The following is a 14,302-nucleotide window of genomic DNA, read 5'->3' as shown; positions in this document are numbered from 1 at the left end:
AGAGCCGAGGGGCTCCAAAGGCCTGAACACGAAGAGAGAGCGCGAGGAACAGAGCCGAAACTGAGAGAACGAGGGAGGGTTGTGTTAAAACCCTGTGTAAATGTAGCGGTGGTGGGCCCTTCTAAAACCCTAAAACGCCTCTAACCGAAATGCTGGTAGTTTTTAGTTCTTACCGCCAATGAAAGAGCAAATATTGATATCGAATTGTCACGTGTTTTATTAAATATTTTATAAAAACTGCAATTGTGAGAAAACTGCAATTATGTAATTTCATAAAAATTACAAAGTTGTAGTCAAGAGTTGTGCTTATTAGAGATGTACAAATTGCAGTTTGTAATTTTTAATAAGCACAACTCTTGACTACAACTTTGTAATTTTTATGAAATTACATAATTGCAGTTTTCTCACAATTGCAGTTTTTATAAAATATTTAATAAAACATGTGACAATTCGATATCAATATTTGCTCTTTCATTGGCCGTAAGAACTAAAAACTACTAGCATTTCGGTTAGAGGCGTTTTAGGGTTTTAGAAGGGCCCACCACCGCTACATTTACACAGGGTTTTAACATAACCCTCCCTCGTTCTCTCAGTTTCGGCTCTGTTCCTCGCGCTCTCTCTTCGTGTTCAGGCCTCTGGAGCCCCTCAGCTCTCTCTCTTGAGGATTATTTTCACCGGTATTACCTCTCTTCTTCCCTTTATTTTCTTCCTCATTCTCATATTGTAGTCGCGCGGCCATTGGAAATTCTTTGCTCTCTTTTTGTGAAATTTCTTATGGAGTTTAGGGGACGAAACAAATTCTGAATTCTCGATGAAACCAAACCCAGATTTTATTTTATTTTTATCTTTGCTTTCCTTCGTGTTTTCTTCCCAACCAAGTAGAGGTTAAATTTTGTTTTGTTCCAACTTCGGCACCGCTTTTGGATATTATTTTTAATTTTCTTAATTGAAACCAAATTGGAACTAACTAATTTATTTTCTTTTGGTCGAGTTTGAAAATTGGGGGAAAAGTCGTTACGTTTTTGCTTAATAGTTAATTCCGAACAAAAAGGAAACAAATTGAAGTCTCTCATTGCCGTTTGGAAACTGAGAAAGTATGAATCTAAGGAGTTTGTATTTTATTTTATTTTGTTTTCTCTTCACGACATTTTTTTTATGCCCAACCAAACAGAGGTTGAATTTGGTATTTTTGTCCTTAATTTCTTGGTCTTGAAGCCATATCTAGTTTGAATAGTTTATTTGAATAATTGGTTGAGTTTTCTTCATTTTGGATTTCTGGAAATTTCCTTTTGTCTTCTGAAATTATTTTGCTATTATATAAATTTTTTTTTTCCTTTTTTTAGACAATCATATTTTTCTGAGTTTTCTTACTAGGCAAATATATTTTTCTCTCTTCCTTTTTTTAGTAATTTTTTTCTTCTTCACTCCTTTCCTCCTACTTTCCTCTCTAATACCCATTTTCTTTCCCTTCCTCAATTTTTTCAGGAACCAAACACAGCCAAAGCATTTCGAGAATAAAGATTCAACCAAGTAAATATAAAATTGCATTGTAATAACAGACATGGAAAGAATAAACTTCGATGATAATGACATGTAATAAATAAAAATCAAATAGATACAAAAGAGAAATAACATTAGGATTTGAAAAGTCCATTTTAATTTTCAGGAAAAAAATCAAGTAAAACAAGTACTGAAATTCAATGAGAGAAGACACTATTGCAATAATTTTATCATCTATACAACAATTTGAAATGCAAGCATATATTGAGAACACTTAAAGTAGTCAAAATTTAGAACTATGGAAACAGGGATTATGAATTCACTAACTGATTCAAGCACAATGGAGTAGAATCCAGGCTATAAACCAAAAGCGATCAACCTCCTGACAAAGCAATTCTATTATTTTAAAAAAAGCTTAAATTTGAAGCGAATAGCTTTAACTCAAGCCACAAAAACAGTGGAAATTAATTAAACTCCTAATCATAACCAAGCAAGAACTTATTTCTCAAATTCTAGTGTCTGTTTGATTGCCAAGAAACCGAAGGAGAAAAAGATTTGAGACGCTGTAAACCCGCTCCAAAACTACAGTTGTCCCAATCATGTTCCGGCGTTTTCTAATCAATCAAACAGAACACTCAGAAGCCAAAATCAAACCCTATAAATCAGAAAGAAACATACCTGGCCCTTGACCTTCAAGTTTATGTGGGCCCCTTGGTCCGTGGGCTTCTTGTCCTCCTCCTGACCGCCAGCAGCACCGCCGGTTGCAGACATTCTTAGTAAACTCTGATTTCCCTAGGGTTTCTCTCCCGCAAGTTGCAGCACACAGACTGAGTCCTCTATAAGACCACGATTTAAATCCCCTTGATATAAACTAAAAGTAGAAGATTTATCCACTTTGAGATTGAGAGAGGTTGTTAAGAAAAACTTATTAGTAATTAAATCAATTATAATCAATTTTTAGGTTGTTATATCTAGTCCAATATGAGAAGATAGTTAGAATTTAGTCTCTTATTTAATCCACTTACATTACTTTTTCTCAAGATCATATTTTGGTCGTTGGGTCTATTTTTTTTTTAACTTTTTTTTTTGAAGTTTTAATAATTAAGCTCCAAGTAATCATAAATAATATATTTATAAATTTTAAAATTTAAATGGTTTCAATGAGTTATAATTGTATTAATTTGTTTAATAAGTGAAGAATTGTGTTGATAAGTTAAAATCGTATTAACAAATTTAATGATTAAAATCATGTTAATAAATTATACAAGTCAATTCATATAAAATTTAATTTATCCTATTTCTTAAATGAATTAAACTAGTGATGTCGTGTTATTCATATAGTAAACGAATTGTAGCATGTGACTTATGTAGTATTATTCTTAAATCGTTCTATCATAATTATTAAACATATCATATTTCAATTAAGTAAACTTTTATTTATTTATTTATTTCAAAACCCTGTTAGTGTTGAGATACGTCTACCATTTATTGAAAATACTGAAAAAATAATTTTTAAAATTATTTATTTATTTTTATGGAATTATTATTTAAATTTTCCACTTTTAAGACAAAGAAAATAATAAAAATAAGGGAAAATATTTTTTTTTTTTAAATCCTCATTAACGAAAGGACGAGAGCAAACCCAAAACCCCAGCTTGGGGTTTACAGAGACACAGAAAGAAGATGAGCGGAACTTCACATCTCATACAGCTTTGGCACATTCCTTCTACCAAACTACTCCTCAGAAGCTCCAATTTTTCTAAAGGTTTCTCTCTCTTCATCTCACTTTTTTTGTCTCGGTGTTTGGTTGCTGAGAATTTTGGCAAAACAAAAGAAAGTTTGAATTCATGTTTTAAAAATTTGGGTTTCATTCTCTGGGACCCCAGGCAACAATTTTAAATTCAGTGTTCTTTTTATTTTCTTCAGTTTATGCACCGAAGCAGTATACATTTGGTTTGGTTTATTTAATTATTTGCTTACATTGTTGTACAAATTCAAATTTATATGCTCGTTTCATTGATTTGGAATTATGCTTTGCTTTTTCAAAATCTCTGTGGGATTGAGTCAGTTTTACATTTTGACTATCTTTTGCATTCTAGATGAGGTGGGTTTCTGTGTTTCCTTTATTTACTACATGCTCTGTTTGCTTGCCGAGAAACAGAAGGGAATGGAAAGAAAAATAAATAAAATGTTTGTAACATCAAATGTTGATGTTTTGGTTCTCTAGGGAACAACAATTAAACTCAGTGTAGCCTTGTATGATTGCCTAGCTTAGATACGTGAAAGTTCCTCTTTTTCCCCTAAAGTACTCATAAGGACAAAATAAATTCCTGTTCATTTTCTTTTGTCTCTTCATCAATCAAACAGAAACTTATTGTTTTCACCATTTTTTTTAATAAATTCTATCTTATTTTCAAATTCAGTCCGAAGTAGGGATGGCTTATCCCCAATTCCATTGATTATTATTATTTTCTCATTTCACCTCTTTCCAATGTGCTGTCCTAAAAAAATGCAGGTTCATACCTGGTCCCTGCAGCGGAAATCTACCCAACCAAAATCTTCTGTAAGAAGATACAAACAACTGCATATAGAATTGTCAACGGAAGCTATGTACCTGTGCCACAAAACAAAAAACAAAGCAACAAGGAGGTATTTTTCTTCCAAAATTGTTATTTATTTAGTTTCGGGAGGTTGTTAAAGAACCAGAAGAGGGATAAAATTAGGGGAACTTACTAGTGCTGCCATAAATTTCAATTTATGTTAATAAATATTGAACTTTTACACCTCTTAATTTTTATCACGACATTGTACTGTGGTAGGGTGCATGTCTATCAACATTCAAAAATCATTTTCTCTTTAGTTTTATATTATAAGGCAGAGAGGAAATTGAGACGATGAATTGGAAAAGAATTTGGGGCAAATTATAAAAAGTTTTAATTTAGGCCCTGTTTTTTTAAGTGATGTCAACTCTACATTATGCCTAAATGTCTAAGAATCCCTTCAATTAAGATTTTCTGTCAGAAGTGGATGGAAAAACCATGTGATTTAGGCACATGGGCACTATAATATTAGATGAAACTCATGCCTAAATCAAGTCCATGTAATTGTCACATGGACTTTTCCTCCAAGTTTCATTGGAAAATCTCAAAAGAAAGGCTTATTAAACATTTGGGCATAGTTCAAGGTTGACATTTTTAAAAAAAAGTTTAAAGACTAAATTCTTATGTGAGTGAAAGTACATGAGTGATTTTTGAAAATTTCAAGAAGCTAGGAGGGTCAAGGTGAGAAGGGAGAAGAATCTCATAAAGAAAAGCACTAGAGCGTTGAAAGGCAATTAAAAAACCTGATTTGAGAAATTGATCTGTCCCTTGATTGATTGAAGCGGCCGCTTGATAGATGACGTTTATTTTGTTACTTGATGTATTCAGCAATAATCTTATCAGCTGAGGACCATTTTTTACTAGCTTGATGGGTTGACCAGAACCCTGATCGATTGGAGATGTGTATTTCCTGCTGTTAAACCTGTTTTCCTTTTGGTGACCAATTTCAAATTCAAATTGATTCAGTTAAGGTCGATACTTCTAAATTAAATTAAATAATAATGTGCTTAGGGTCTCTGAGTCACTTAATGCACCTATTGGAAACTTGTGTTTGTTTTTAACTGTATGCAATCTATAAACAAGTCTCGAAAGCTTTAATGATTCACATTTGGGTATGGAAATTTAACTCTTCATGACAGAGATTCTGGTTCAGAATTTGCCAAGACATTTTTATAAAAATAATAAATCCTAACAGTCTGCTTCAAAAGATCCCAAGCCATTGGGGTCTTTCTCTTTCTCTCTCTCACTCCATTTTCAATATGATGGATCCACCTTGGCTTTGCTTCATAAGAACACAAGCCATCTTGGTTCCTCTCTCTCTTTCTCTTTCTCTCCACTTTCAATGTGATCAGTCCACCTTGGCTTTGTTTATTCCACAATGCAATTCCCTCACTTCTGCCATTATCGGAGATCTTCAAGATGTTCGTCCCAATAGTACGAGATCTTCTCGAGAGACTGTCCCTCATTTAGAGCCCTTTTTCACTTGCATATGCTCATTAGTAGTTTTGAGAATTTGGCACCATATAATGTAGTCTGGTTGAAGAAATCATCCAATGTTGTGGAGTAGTCAAGCTTCTAAATAGAGTAGTATTGTGTGTGTGATGTGAGATGCTTTGTCTACCTAGTTAGCCTTTTTTGCATTCTTTTCTTGGTGTTGTTTTGGATATCTTTGCATGTGCTCTGTGTATGTTTTTTTAAATAAATTTTTATTTATGAGAACTTAAAAATTATACAAGGATTTAATGTGGCTCTTGTGTTCCAATTCTAGGACATAGCATCAACAACTCTTGAAACTGTTGGTGCATTTCAAAAGCTACCCATGGTGATGCCATCTGTTGATATTCTTTATTCAGCTATGAGGAAAGCAAAGAGGGTTTCACCTACAAAGGGTAATTGATATGGGCAGGATGCTCCATTTTGGTATCACTACCACTTGTTCCATTTAGTGTTATTTAGTTTAAAGTCGATGTCATTACAACTGGTTTGCATTAGGAGTAACTGAGTTTAAAATTGATTAATGGAACCAGTTATTAACTATGATATTTAGTTTGTTTGTTTCATAGGCATCGCCAATATTGCAAAGCGAGAGAGGAATAGAGCGGCGAAGCAACTTGATTTCCTGATGAAGGTACAATTCTTTGAACTTTTAGCTGTCATGTTATTTGACATGGGTAGTGTAAGAAAGGGTGAAGTACCCATGTTAGACATGCAAGACATGAGGATGGGTATGGAATATATGTTAAGTGTTAAACATGCTTATTTTTTGAAGTTGGATGCAAACATATCTTATAGGCATATCCAACAAAGAAAGAGAACATTTTTTTTTTTGTTTTTATCAACTACTTTTCATATGCTTCTTTATACATGGATATTATCATAAAAATATATCACCCTTTTCATTCATGACTTGTAATAGATATCAGGTTTGAATAAGTTATGTGTTCTGTGGTTCCTAAGATTTAGGGTTAGGAGAATGATAATTAGGCGATACTTGCACCTTTAATTACAAGTTGTATGCAATGTTTCTACGTCTGATAGGACAAAAATGCTCAAATTTGATGTCTAGTTTTCTGTTTCCATCTTTAGGAACTAGCAGTTCCATTAAGAGGCTACGCAGAGAACTTTCCTGACAAAAAACAACTGCACCCTTATGAACAGTCACTTGTTCAGTTGACTCTTGGAGATGGGAACTACGAACAGGTAAATTATGAGTATTTCTTGTTAACATTTCTTATCACATCATCCTTGGGACATTTAGCAATGGTGTTTATCCTTCTTAGGACTCATGACCCTTTTCTACTTATGAAAGAATTAAATAGGCATGCTTTTTAGGATATTATTATTCATTTTCTGGGCCATCTTGCATCCAATAAAATGGAAATTTGTGAAATTTTTTCCCACTTTGTGTGTGTGTGTGTGAGTGAGTGAGTGAGAGAGAGAGAGAGACCTGACTAATTTTATGATTCTCCATTGCTAGTGAACTATTGTGGATACAAAACGCATTTATATTCATCTATTTTTCGTCATTATGTTTGCTTATACTAAAGAATTCTACTTTCGTATTCCATATGGCTATTGTGGATTTTCTTATGGTTTGACAGGTTTTGAGAAGGGTAGATGCTTTAAGGAAGAAGGTGGTATCAGTGGGTAAAGAACATGCTTCTCTTTGTGCTAAGGTTGGAATACTACTTCAAACTGAATTTTATTATGTAAAGAATTGTATCACCCATAGTTATTAGAGGCACCAAGCTGTATTGAGCCACAGGTCTCTTGGAGCCTAGAGCCAAAGCACAAACCTAAGTGAAGTAATCCACATGTTCTAGGGTAATATGCAACACATGCAATCACATAAAAGGTTGTGATAATACACTTCATTAATCATATAGAATTTGAACCAGATCTCTCCACAAAATTATGAGTCAACTGTTGATGACCAATAAAAAGATATGGTCATCAAAATTCTTTTATCCTTCTCCACAATTTTTTCTCAGAAGCTGAATGCAAGAAGCTTGCACAAATCATTTAGAGCTGCTGGTGTGGGCCATAGATTCAGTGGGTTATATAGCTTTATTCTAATCTCCAAGTTGAAGGCTTTGAAGGCAAATTTGGAAGTGTGGAATCATGAGGTGTTTGACAATGTTACTATCAGAAGGAGGCAGCTTTAAAAAAGGTGGGCTTTGGGGATGCCAAAGAAAGGGAAGCAATCCTTGATCCAGAAAAAGTTGAAGCTAGAAGGATAGCTAGGGAGGAGTACCATCAATGGGCCTTGCTGGGACATACATCTTGGAGGTAGAAGTCTAGGGAAATTTTGTTGAGGGAATGAAATAGAAACATTAAATTCTTCCATAAAATAGAGAATACTCACAAAATGAGGAATTTCTTAGTTAGGATTAAGGTAAATGCGCCCATAATTTTGGTGAGTGGTTTATAGAAGCTGTTTGCTAAGGTTTTGACGAATAGGTTGAAGAAAGTGGTAGGGTAAGTTGTTTCTAATTCACATAATGTTTTTGTTGAGGGGAGACAACTTTCTTGGTGTTGATCCTTAAGGAGGGACGGAGGACTTGAAACATTTCAAGCCCATAAGTTTGGTGAGCGGTTTATCCAAGCTACTTGCTAAGGTTTTGGCAAATAGGTTGAAGAAGGTGATAGGGTAAGTTGTTTCGAATTCAACATAATGCTTGAGGGGAGACAAATCTTGGATGTGGTGCTAATTGCTAATGAAGCAATTGGTTTGAGGCTGAAGAATGGTTTGAATGGTGTGATATGCAAGTTGGACATAGAAAAGGCCTATGATTATGTTAGTCAGGCTGATTTTCGAGAAATCCTGGACAAAATGGGGTTTGGTAAAAATTGGATCAATTAGATCAAATAGGACATTTCTATAACAAGATTTTCAATGCTAGTGAATGAAACTCCTGTTGGTTTCTTCCAAAGCAATAGAGGATTAAGGCAAGAGGATCCCTTTTCCTCATATCTGTTTGTTTTAGCTTTGAAGGCATGTAATTGTTTGTTGAAGAGTGCAAGAGAAGGACATGTTTTGGGGTTCAAGGTAAGTGGAAGGGGTCATGAAGGAGTGGAGGTGTCTCATCGTTGTGCATTGATAGCATTCTTTATCTTTTGTGAAGCTAGCCAAAAGCAAGCTCTATGTCTAAGTTGGATCTTCTTGTGGTTTGAAACTATCTCAGGTTTGAAGATTAATTTGGATTCCCCTTAATGTGATTCAACTTGATTAGATTTTGGTGTGTAGTTCCAAAGGTGTGGGCTAGCAAGGATTGATTGTTTTTTGTATATTTTCATATGGGTAGTGGCACCCCATAGTTGTATAGATTTGCTTAGTACTTTGGAGGTTCCTACATACTTTTTTCATAGTTTTTTTTGGAAGATTCCTCATCCTTCTATTTTACCTTTTGTTACTTATCTTAATATATTATTTTGTTGTTTCTTATAAATAAAAAATCAGTTTGGAGAAATGTGAGTTAATTCTAGTGGACAGTGTTCCTAATGTAGGGGAGCTGCTGTCTGAGTTGGGTTGTAGGATGGGGAAACTCTTTGTTGTGCATTTGGCTTCCTCTAGAAGCCCACTGTAAATTGGGGGCTGGTTGGCATTTGGTGGAAGAGAGAGTTCACAATAGGCTAACTATGTAGAAAATGCAAAATCTTTGTAAGGGTGGAAGGCTTAATCTTATCAAGAGCACTTTGTCGAGCTTGCCCATTTATCATGTGTCTCTATTTGTCTTGTCCAAACAAGTGAGCATGGGGATTGAGAAGATTCAAAGAGGATTTTCGTGTCTCATAAAAAGAAAAAAAAAAAAGATGCTTTGGTGGGTTGTGGGTTAGTTAGAGAAAAAACTGCACTTGGTGAGATAGTGATCACTTGCAGACAAAAACATAATGGAGGCCTTGATGTTAGAAAGCTTTCAATTGTTAACAATGCATTGCTAGGACAATAAATATAAATTTGCATCATATTTCATACCTAATCAAATGTACTCCAATTTCTTTCCTATCTTGTGGTACTACAAGTTAAACTAAGGATGTGAATGCCAAGTTGTTGTTGCAATTCTTTACAACATCCTCCAAAGTTTTCCCACTACAATGCTATCAAAATTAAAAATACAATATTAGTTGCTACTATTATTTAACTAATACATTTTGTCCTATGGTATAATTTACTACTTCAACTAAATTTACTCAGTTACTTTTATTTCTCATTTGATTGTCATGCCCATCTTGAACATCTTTTTAGCATTATGGAAGTTATCAAATTGTCTACCAATTTTTGTCTCATCATAAGAGGACACATTCTTTAAATAATTCCATAGAGCCCCATTTTGATCTTACAGCCTGTATTCAATTCAAGGGAATAATGAGATCTACTTGAGATCTTTCCATATACTAGTTTTAATTTGTTGCAAAACGGTGGGGAGTGAGTAGAAAACATAAGCTATCTTTCTACTGACTAGGTCTGCTCTTGAATTCCCATTTTTATCTGTAGTAAGAAATATGGCGTTTCTAGTTTTTCTTTTTCTTATTAATATACTTTAAGTTGTACCTGCTAGTATGTTGTCATTTTTTGTATTTTTAGTAAAAATATATTTGGCTAACTGTTAATTTGAATGTTGACAGTCTTTGACAAAGCGAGAAGCAGAGGAACGTTTGGGTGAGGTGAGCTATTGTCTGCATCGGCATACATATTCTATTTTGTCTATGAAGATCCTCTTATTTGCTATGATTTATATGCAGGGCATGAAGAAACTTGAAGATATTTTTAACCATGAAGGGAAAGTTGTTGATGATTTGTTAAACATTGCCAAGGTATTTTTAATTTTGGGAACAGGAGGGCTTTTTTTTTCTTTTTTTTTTTGTGCGTTTTCTTTTTTTCTGCTTGTTTTATTTGTTTGATTGTTTGCTTGTTTTTTAAATTTTTAAATTTTTTTGTTTAACCTGTTTTTTTGTTTTGTTTTACCTCCCCTTATTGAGGGTAGCTAAAATGTCATCATCCTCTCCCAAATCCTTTTTTTCCCCTCCCTTTCTTGGTTTTTCCCTTCCTGTCAAGGAAGATACGTTGTATATCATTGTATTTTTTTTTTTTTTTTACTAACTACCATATTGTGTCAATTATCTGTGTGCTTTGCATGCTTGTGCACTTCCCTTGAGCAATTCACTTGCAAATGACAAAATTATATGTTGAAGTTTGTCGCTTTGTTAATGCCCTATTTCAACGAAAGTTTAAATAGCAGAAATTGACAATTTGTTCATGGTTGTAATTTTTGGACTTTGGCTTAACTGTAAAATCAAATTAATTTTTTTTTTTTTTGATAAGTAAGCACAGAATTCAATAAAAAGAGGCAAAATAGCCACAAAGTATACAGGGGGTATGCAAGGTTACTAAGGCCTCACAAGCAAAAAACCAAAAAAAACCCACCACCCCTTATCTGGAGGCTAACCACTCTAGAAAGCCTATGAGGGAAGGCGGCTCCTCTCCAATATACAATTTAGCCCAACCCCATATATTACAAACAAAAGAATATTTAAGTCTCTGAATTGCTAACCCCCCCCCCCCCCCCCCCTTAAAAGCTAGTCTATTCCTCTCCTTTCAAACAGTCCAAAAAATAAACAACGGAATGGAATTCCGAAGTTTTTTTCTTTTTTTCCCCTCAAAGGATCCCTTCCAACTAAATAAAACCTCCTTTACAGTTTCTGGAAACACCCACTGAACCCCAAACAATCCCAAAACTAAATCCCACAGCACTCTGACCACTGTACAATATATGAGAATATGATTTACATTTTCCTTTTCACAACCACACAAAAAACAAAGATTGGGAACTCTCTCCACCCATATGTTATTTTTTGGAAAAACGGCCGTCAAAGGGCTTTCCAACAGGCTGTATGCTTCCTTTACTCTAAACTGCCCGTTTCTTCCTTCCTTCCAAAAAACCGAATCTTCCTCCAAAGTTATCCTGTGACCCCTCAAAACATGAAGCAAGTTGCCTACCATATCCAATTCCCAATCGTTAAAATCCCTAATAAACCTCAAATTCCATCCTCCTTCGCCAAAATTTTGGTCCCACATTTCGTCTATTGTCGCATTCCTATGAGCGGCCAAAGTGAAGAGATGCGGGAATCTTTGGGACAGCACTGTACCCCCACACTAAAGATCAGTCCATAACCTGATTTTAGTGCATTTTCCCACTTTAAACGCCAATTTTTCCCAGCACCATCCAGCTTGCTTCAAAATCTCCTTCCAAACCCCCACTCCAAACGTACCAAAGCCTTTTTTGTCCTCCAACCGAAATCCTCTTGCCCATACTTCGCCATGAGCACTTGATTCCAAAGATCCTCTAATCAGATCTCTTGCCCATACTTCGCCATAATTTATGGTTAGCTTAGGAGAAATATAGGCTTTTGAACCAATCAGATCTTGATCTATGCTTAATTCAAGTGAGGAGTCGAGTGTATTTTATGGCCTCCAACCAACATCATGTTTGCAAGTTCAGTGGGTTCAGGTTCATGTTGTCATGACCCACCAGCATTGTGTATATATTGTTCACTTTGGACTATTGCCCTTACAGTTTTAAAGCGCATCTACACAATTCAGAGTTGTCACTCCTTGTGAATGCCAAAAACTTCTCCTCCCTAGGCAATGTGGGACATCACACATGTTGATTTGCATATCTTCTGTGTTTATTGCTTTCAGTGTTTTGCACTTTCCCATACTGTTTACACCTCTTACTGCTTTCTATTTGTTGTTAGACTATCTATGTTTGTGCATTTTCAGCTTGATGGTAATGCTTATGAGCTTTTTGAGTGAGTAGTTTCTTTTTGTTTATTTTAGTTCCTGTTTTTTTTTCTTATAATATTTTTTATTTAAAGTAACCACAATGCTAGTATTGATATATACACCATTAATTTATGTGATAACTGGGGATTTTCTTATTGCTCATCCTCGGTAACAAATAATTGGTTGTAGACTTTGCGGGCAATGCCAGTAGTTGATCTGGAAACACCAACACTCTGTCTTGTTGGAGCTCCTAATGTGGGGAAGTCATCATTGGTTCGTGTACTTTCAACTGGGAAGCCTGAGGTATGAGCAAACCTCTCCCTTCAGACCTGTAGTCTTTCATTTCTCCTTCCTCTAATCTTTTAAATAATCCTCTGTAACTGCCTCATTTTATGCAATATAAAGCAAATTATGGTACTGATCCTTTGAAAGCAAATCATGACATGCTGTATCTCCATATAGCATATCATGCCAAAATATGATCGAAAACTTCACTCCTTCCCTCCTTCCCCATAAACATTTCACATGCCCATCCCTTAGATTTTCTAATTTCTAACTGCACCATTCCATCCTTCATTACCTCCATTTGTTCACTTCTGTCCTTTATAAAGTGACTCTCTCATGCAAATCTTTATAAACACTTCTCAAGAAAAGCTTTATAAAAACTGAATGCCTTTTATCATCAAATTGACACCTCTAACCCTGGAACACACTGTGTTCTTACCATAAGTGGTATTTCTTCCCTTTAGATTTTTTTTTTTAACTTTTTGTCACTGCAATTGAGATTGTGAAACTTGAAACGAAGGGCATTGGAATATTGAAACCACCTCGACAATGGTTTATCCAAATGCATTGATACATAAATGTAAGCATAATAAAACCTAAAAAAAAAAAGAGCCAAAGAATGACAAAAAGGGAAATAATACATTGGAGATTAAAATAATTAAAGGAGACAAATAATATTACATATAAAGGTACTGGAAGTCTCCAAAGGGGCTACTTTGTTGTTGCAAAAAAAAAAAAAAAAATTGAATAATTCTTGAGATCTGGACACTTGGAACTGTTCTACAACTCAAATTTTTTAACCACAGATTTAGTTCCATGTCATTGTTTTCTCGACTCTTGATACTATTGTTCTCAACTCAATTTTTGTTTTAACTACACATTTACTTCCAATGTCATTGTTTTGTTGACATTTTTTTGGTCTATGTATTTTCTTTTCTTCTGTAATTCTTAATGAACAATTGGATTATTAAATAATTTATAAAGTCGTTAAAATGTTGTGAATACAAGATCGTGAAACATTGAACTATTTAGCCCTTTTGTTAGGATATCAGCTAATTGATGTTCTGATGGAACATAGGACATACACACTACTCCTTCCTCCAATTTTTCTTTGATGAAATGCCTATCAATCTCAATATGTTTTGTCCTATCGTGTTGTATAGGGTTATGAGCAATATTGATAGCTGACTTGTTGTCACAATAGAGCTTCATAGGACCATCCCACTTGATTCTCAAATCATCTAGAATAATCTTCAGCCAAAGTAGTTCACACAACCCTTAAGCAATGGCCCTAAACTCTGATTTTGCAAACGACCTTGCTACCACATTCTGCTTTTTACTTCTCCATGTTACCAAATTACCTCCAAGAAAAGTACAATACCTTGTAGTTGATCTTCGATCCACTAGGGAACCTGCATAGTCAGCGTCGGTATATGCTTCTAGAGCAAGAGTATTGTTCTTGAACAAAATTCCTTTCCCGGGGTTGCCTTTCAAGTAATGCAGCACCCTGTAAGCAGCTTAAAGATGAGGTTCTCTTGGATCATGCATGAATTGACTGATCACGCTCACCGAGTAGGCAATGTCTGCCCGAGTGTGAGCAAGGTATATGAGCCTACCAACCAGCTTCTGGTAC

General features: G+C 34.8%; 2 protein-coding genes across 3 annotated transcripts in view; one reads left to right on the top strand and one right to left on the bottom strand.

The window, feature by feature from the left end:
* The window catches only part of LOC117920399 (DEAD-box ATP-dependent RNA helicase 10-like), a 34,561-nt gene extending 32,193 nt beyond the window's left edge, over positions 1–2,368 (bottom strand). The window contains exon 1 of the mRNA XM_034837892.1: positions 2,179–2,368. Within this exon, the coding sequence (XP_034693783.1) occupies positions 2,179–2,271 (93 nt within the window). The 5' untranslated portion in view covers positions 2,272–2,368. The remainder of the gene's footprint in view (positions 1–2,178) is intronic.
* Positions 2,369–3,130: 762 nt separating this feature from the next.
* Positions 3,131–14,302, top strand: part of LOC117920731 (nucleolar GTP-binding protein 1) — a 41,581-nt gene continuing 30,409 nt past the window's right edge. Inside the window, exons 1-9 of one of the 2 annotated variants that reach the window (XM_034838329.1) lie at positions 3,131–3,265; positions 4,016–4,149; positions 5,869–5,989; positions 6,164–6,228; positions 6,687–6,800; positions 7,202–7,276; positions 10,227–10,265; positions 10,344–10,415; positions 12,574–12,687. In XM_034838329.1, the coding sequence (XP_034694220.1) occupies positions 3,184–3,265; positions 4,016–4,149; positions 5,869–5,989; positions 6,164–6,228; positions 6,687–6,800; positions 7,202–7,276; positions 10,227–10,265; positions 10,344–10,415; positions 12,574–12,687 (816 nt within the window). In that variant the 5' untranslated portion in view covers positions 3,131–3,183. The remainder of the gene's footprint in view (positions 3,266–4,015; positions 4,150–5,868; positions 5,990–6,163; positions 6,229–6,686; positions 6,801–7,201; positions 7,277–10,226; positions 10,266–10,343; positions 10,416–12,573; positions 12,688–14,302) is intronic. The other variant, XM_034838330.1, reaches the window with a different exon arrangement.

This window comes from Vitis riparia, chromosome 8 (assembly GCF_004353265.1).
Source record: "Vitis riparia cultivar Riparia Gloire de Montpellier isolate 1030 chromosome 8, EGFV_Vit.rip_1.0, whole genome shotgun sequence".
In the NCBI taxonomy this organism is placed as follows: domain Eukaryota; kingdom Viridiplantae; phylum Streptophyta; class Magnoliopsida; order Vitales; family Vitaceae; genus Vitis; species Vitis riparia.
The sequence above is the reverse complement of the archived record's forward strand: the minus strand, read 5'-3'. Positions and strand labels throughout refer to the sequence as shown.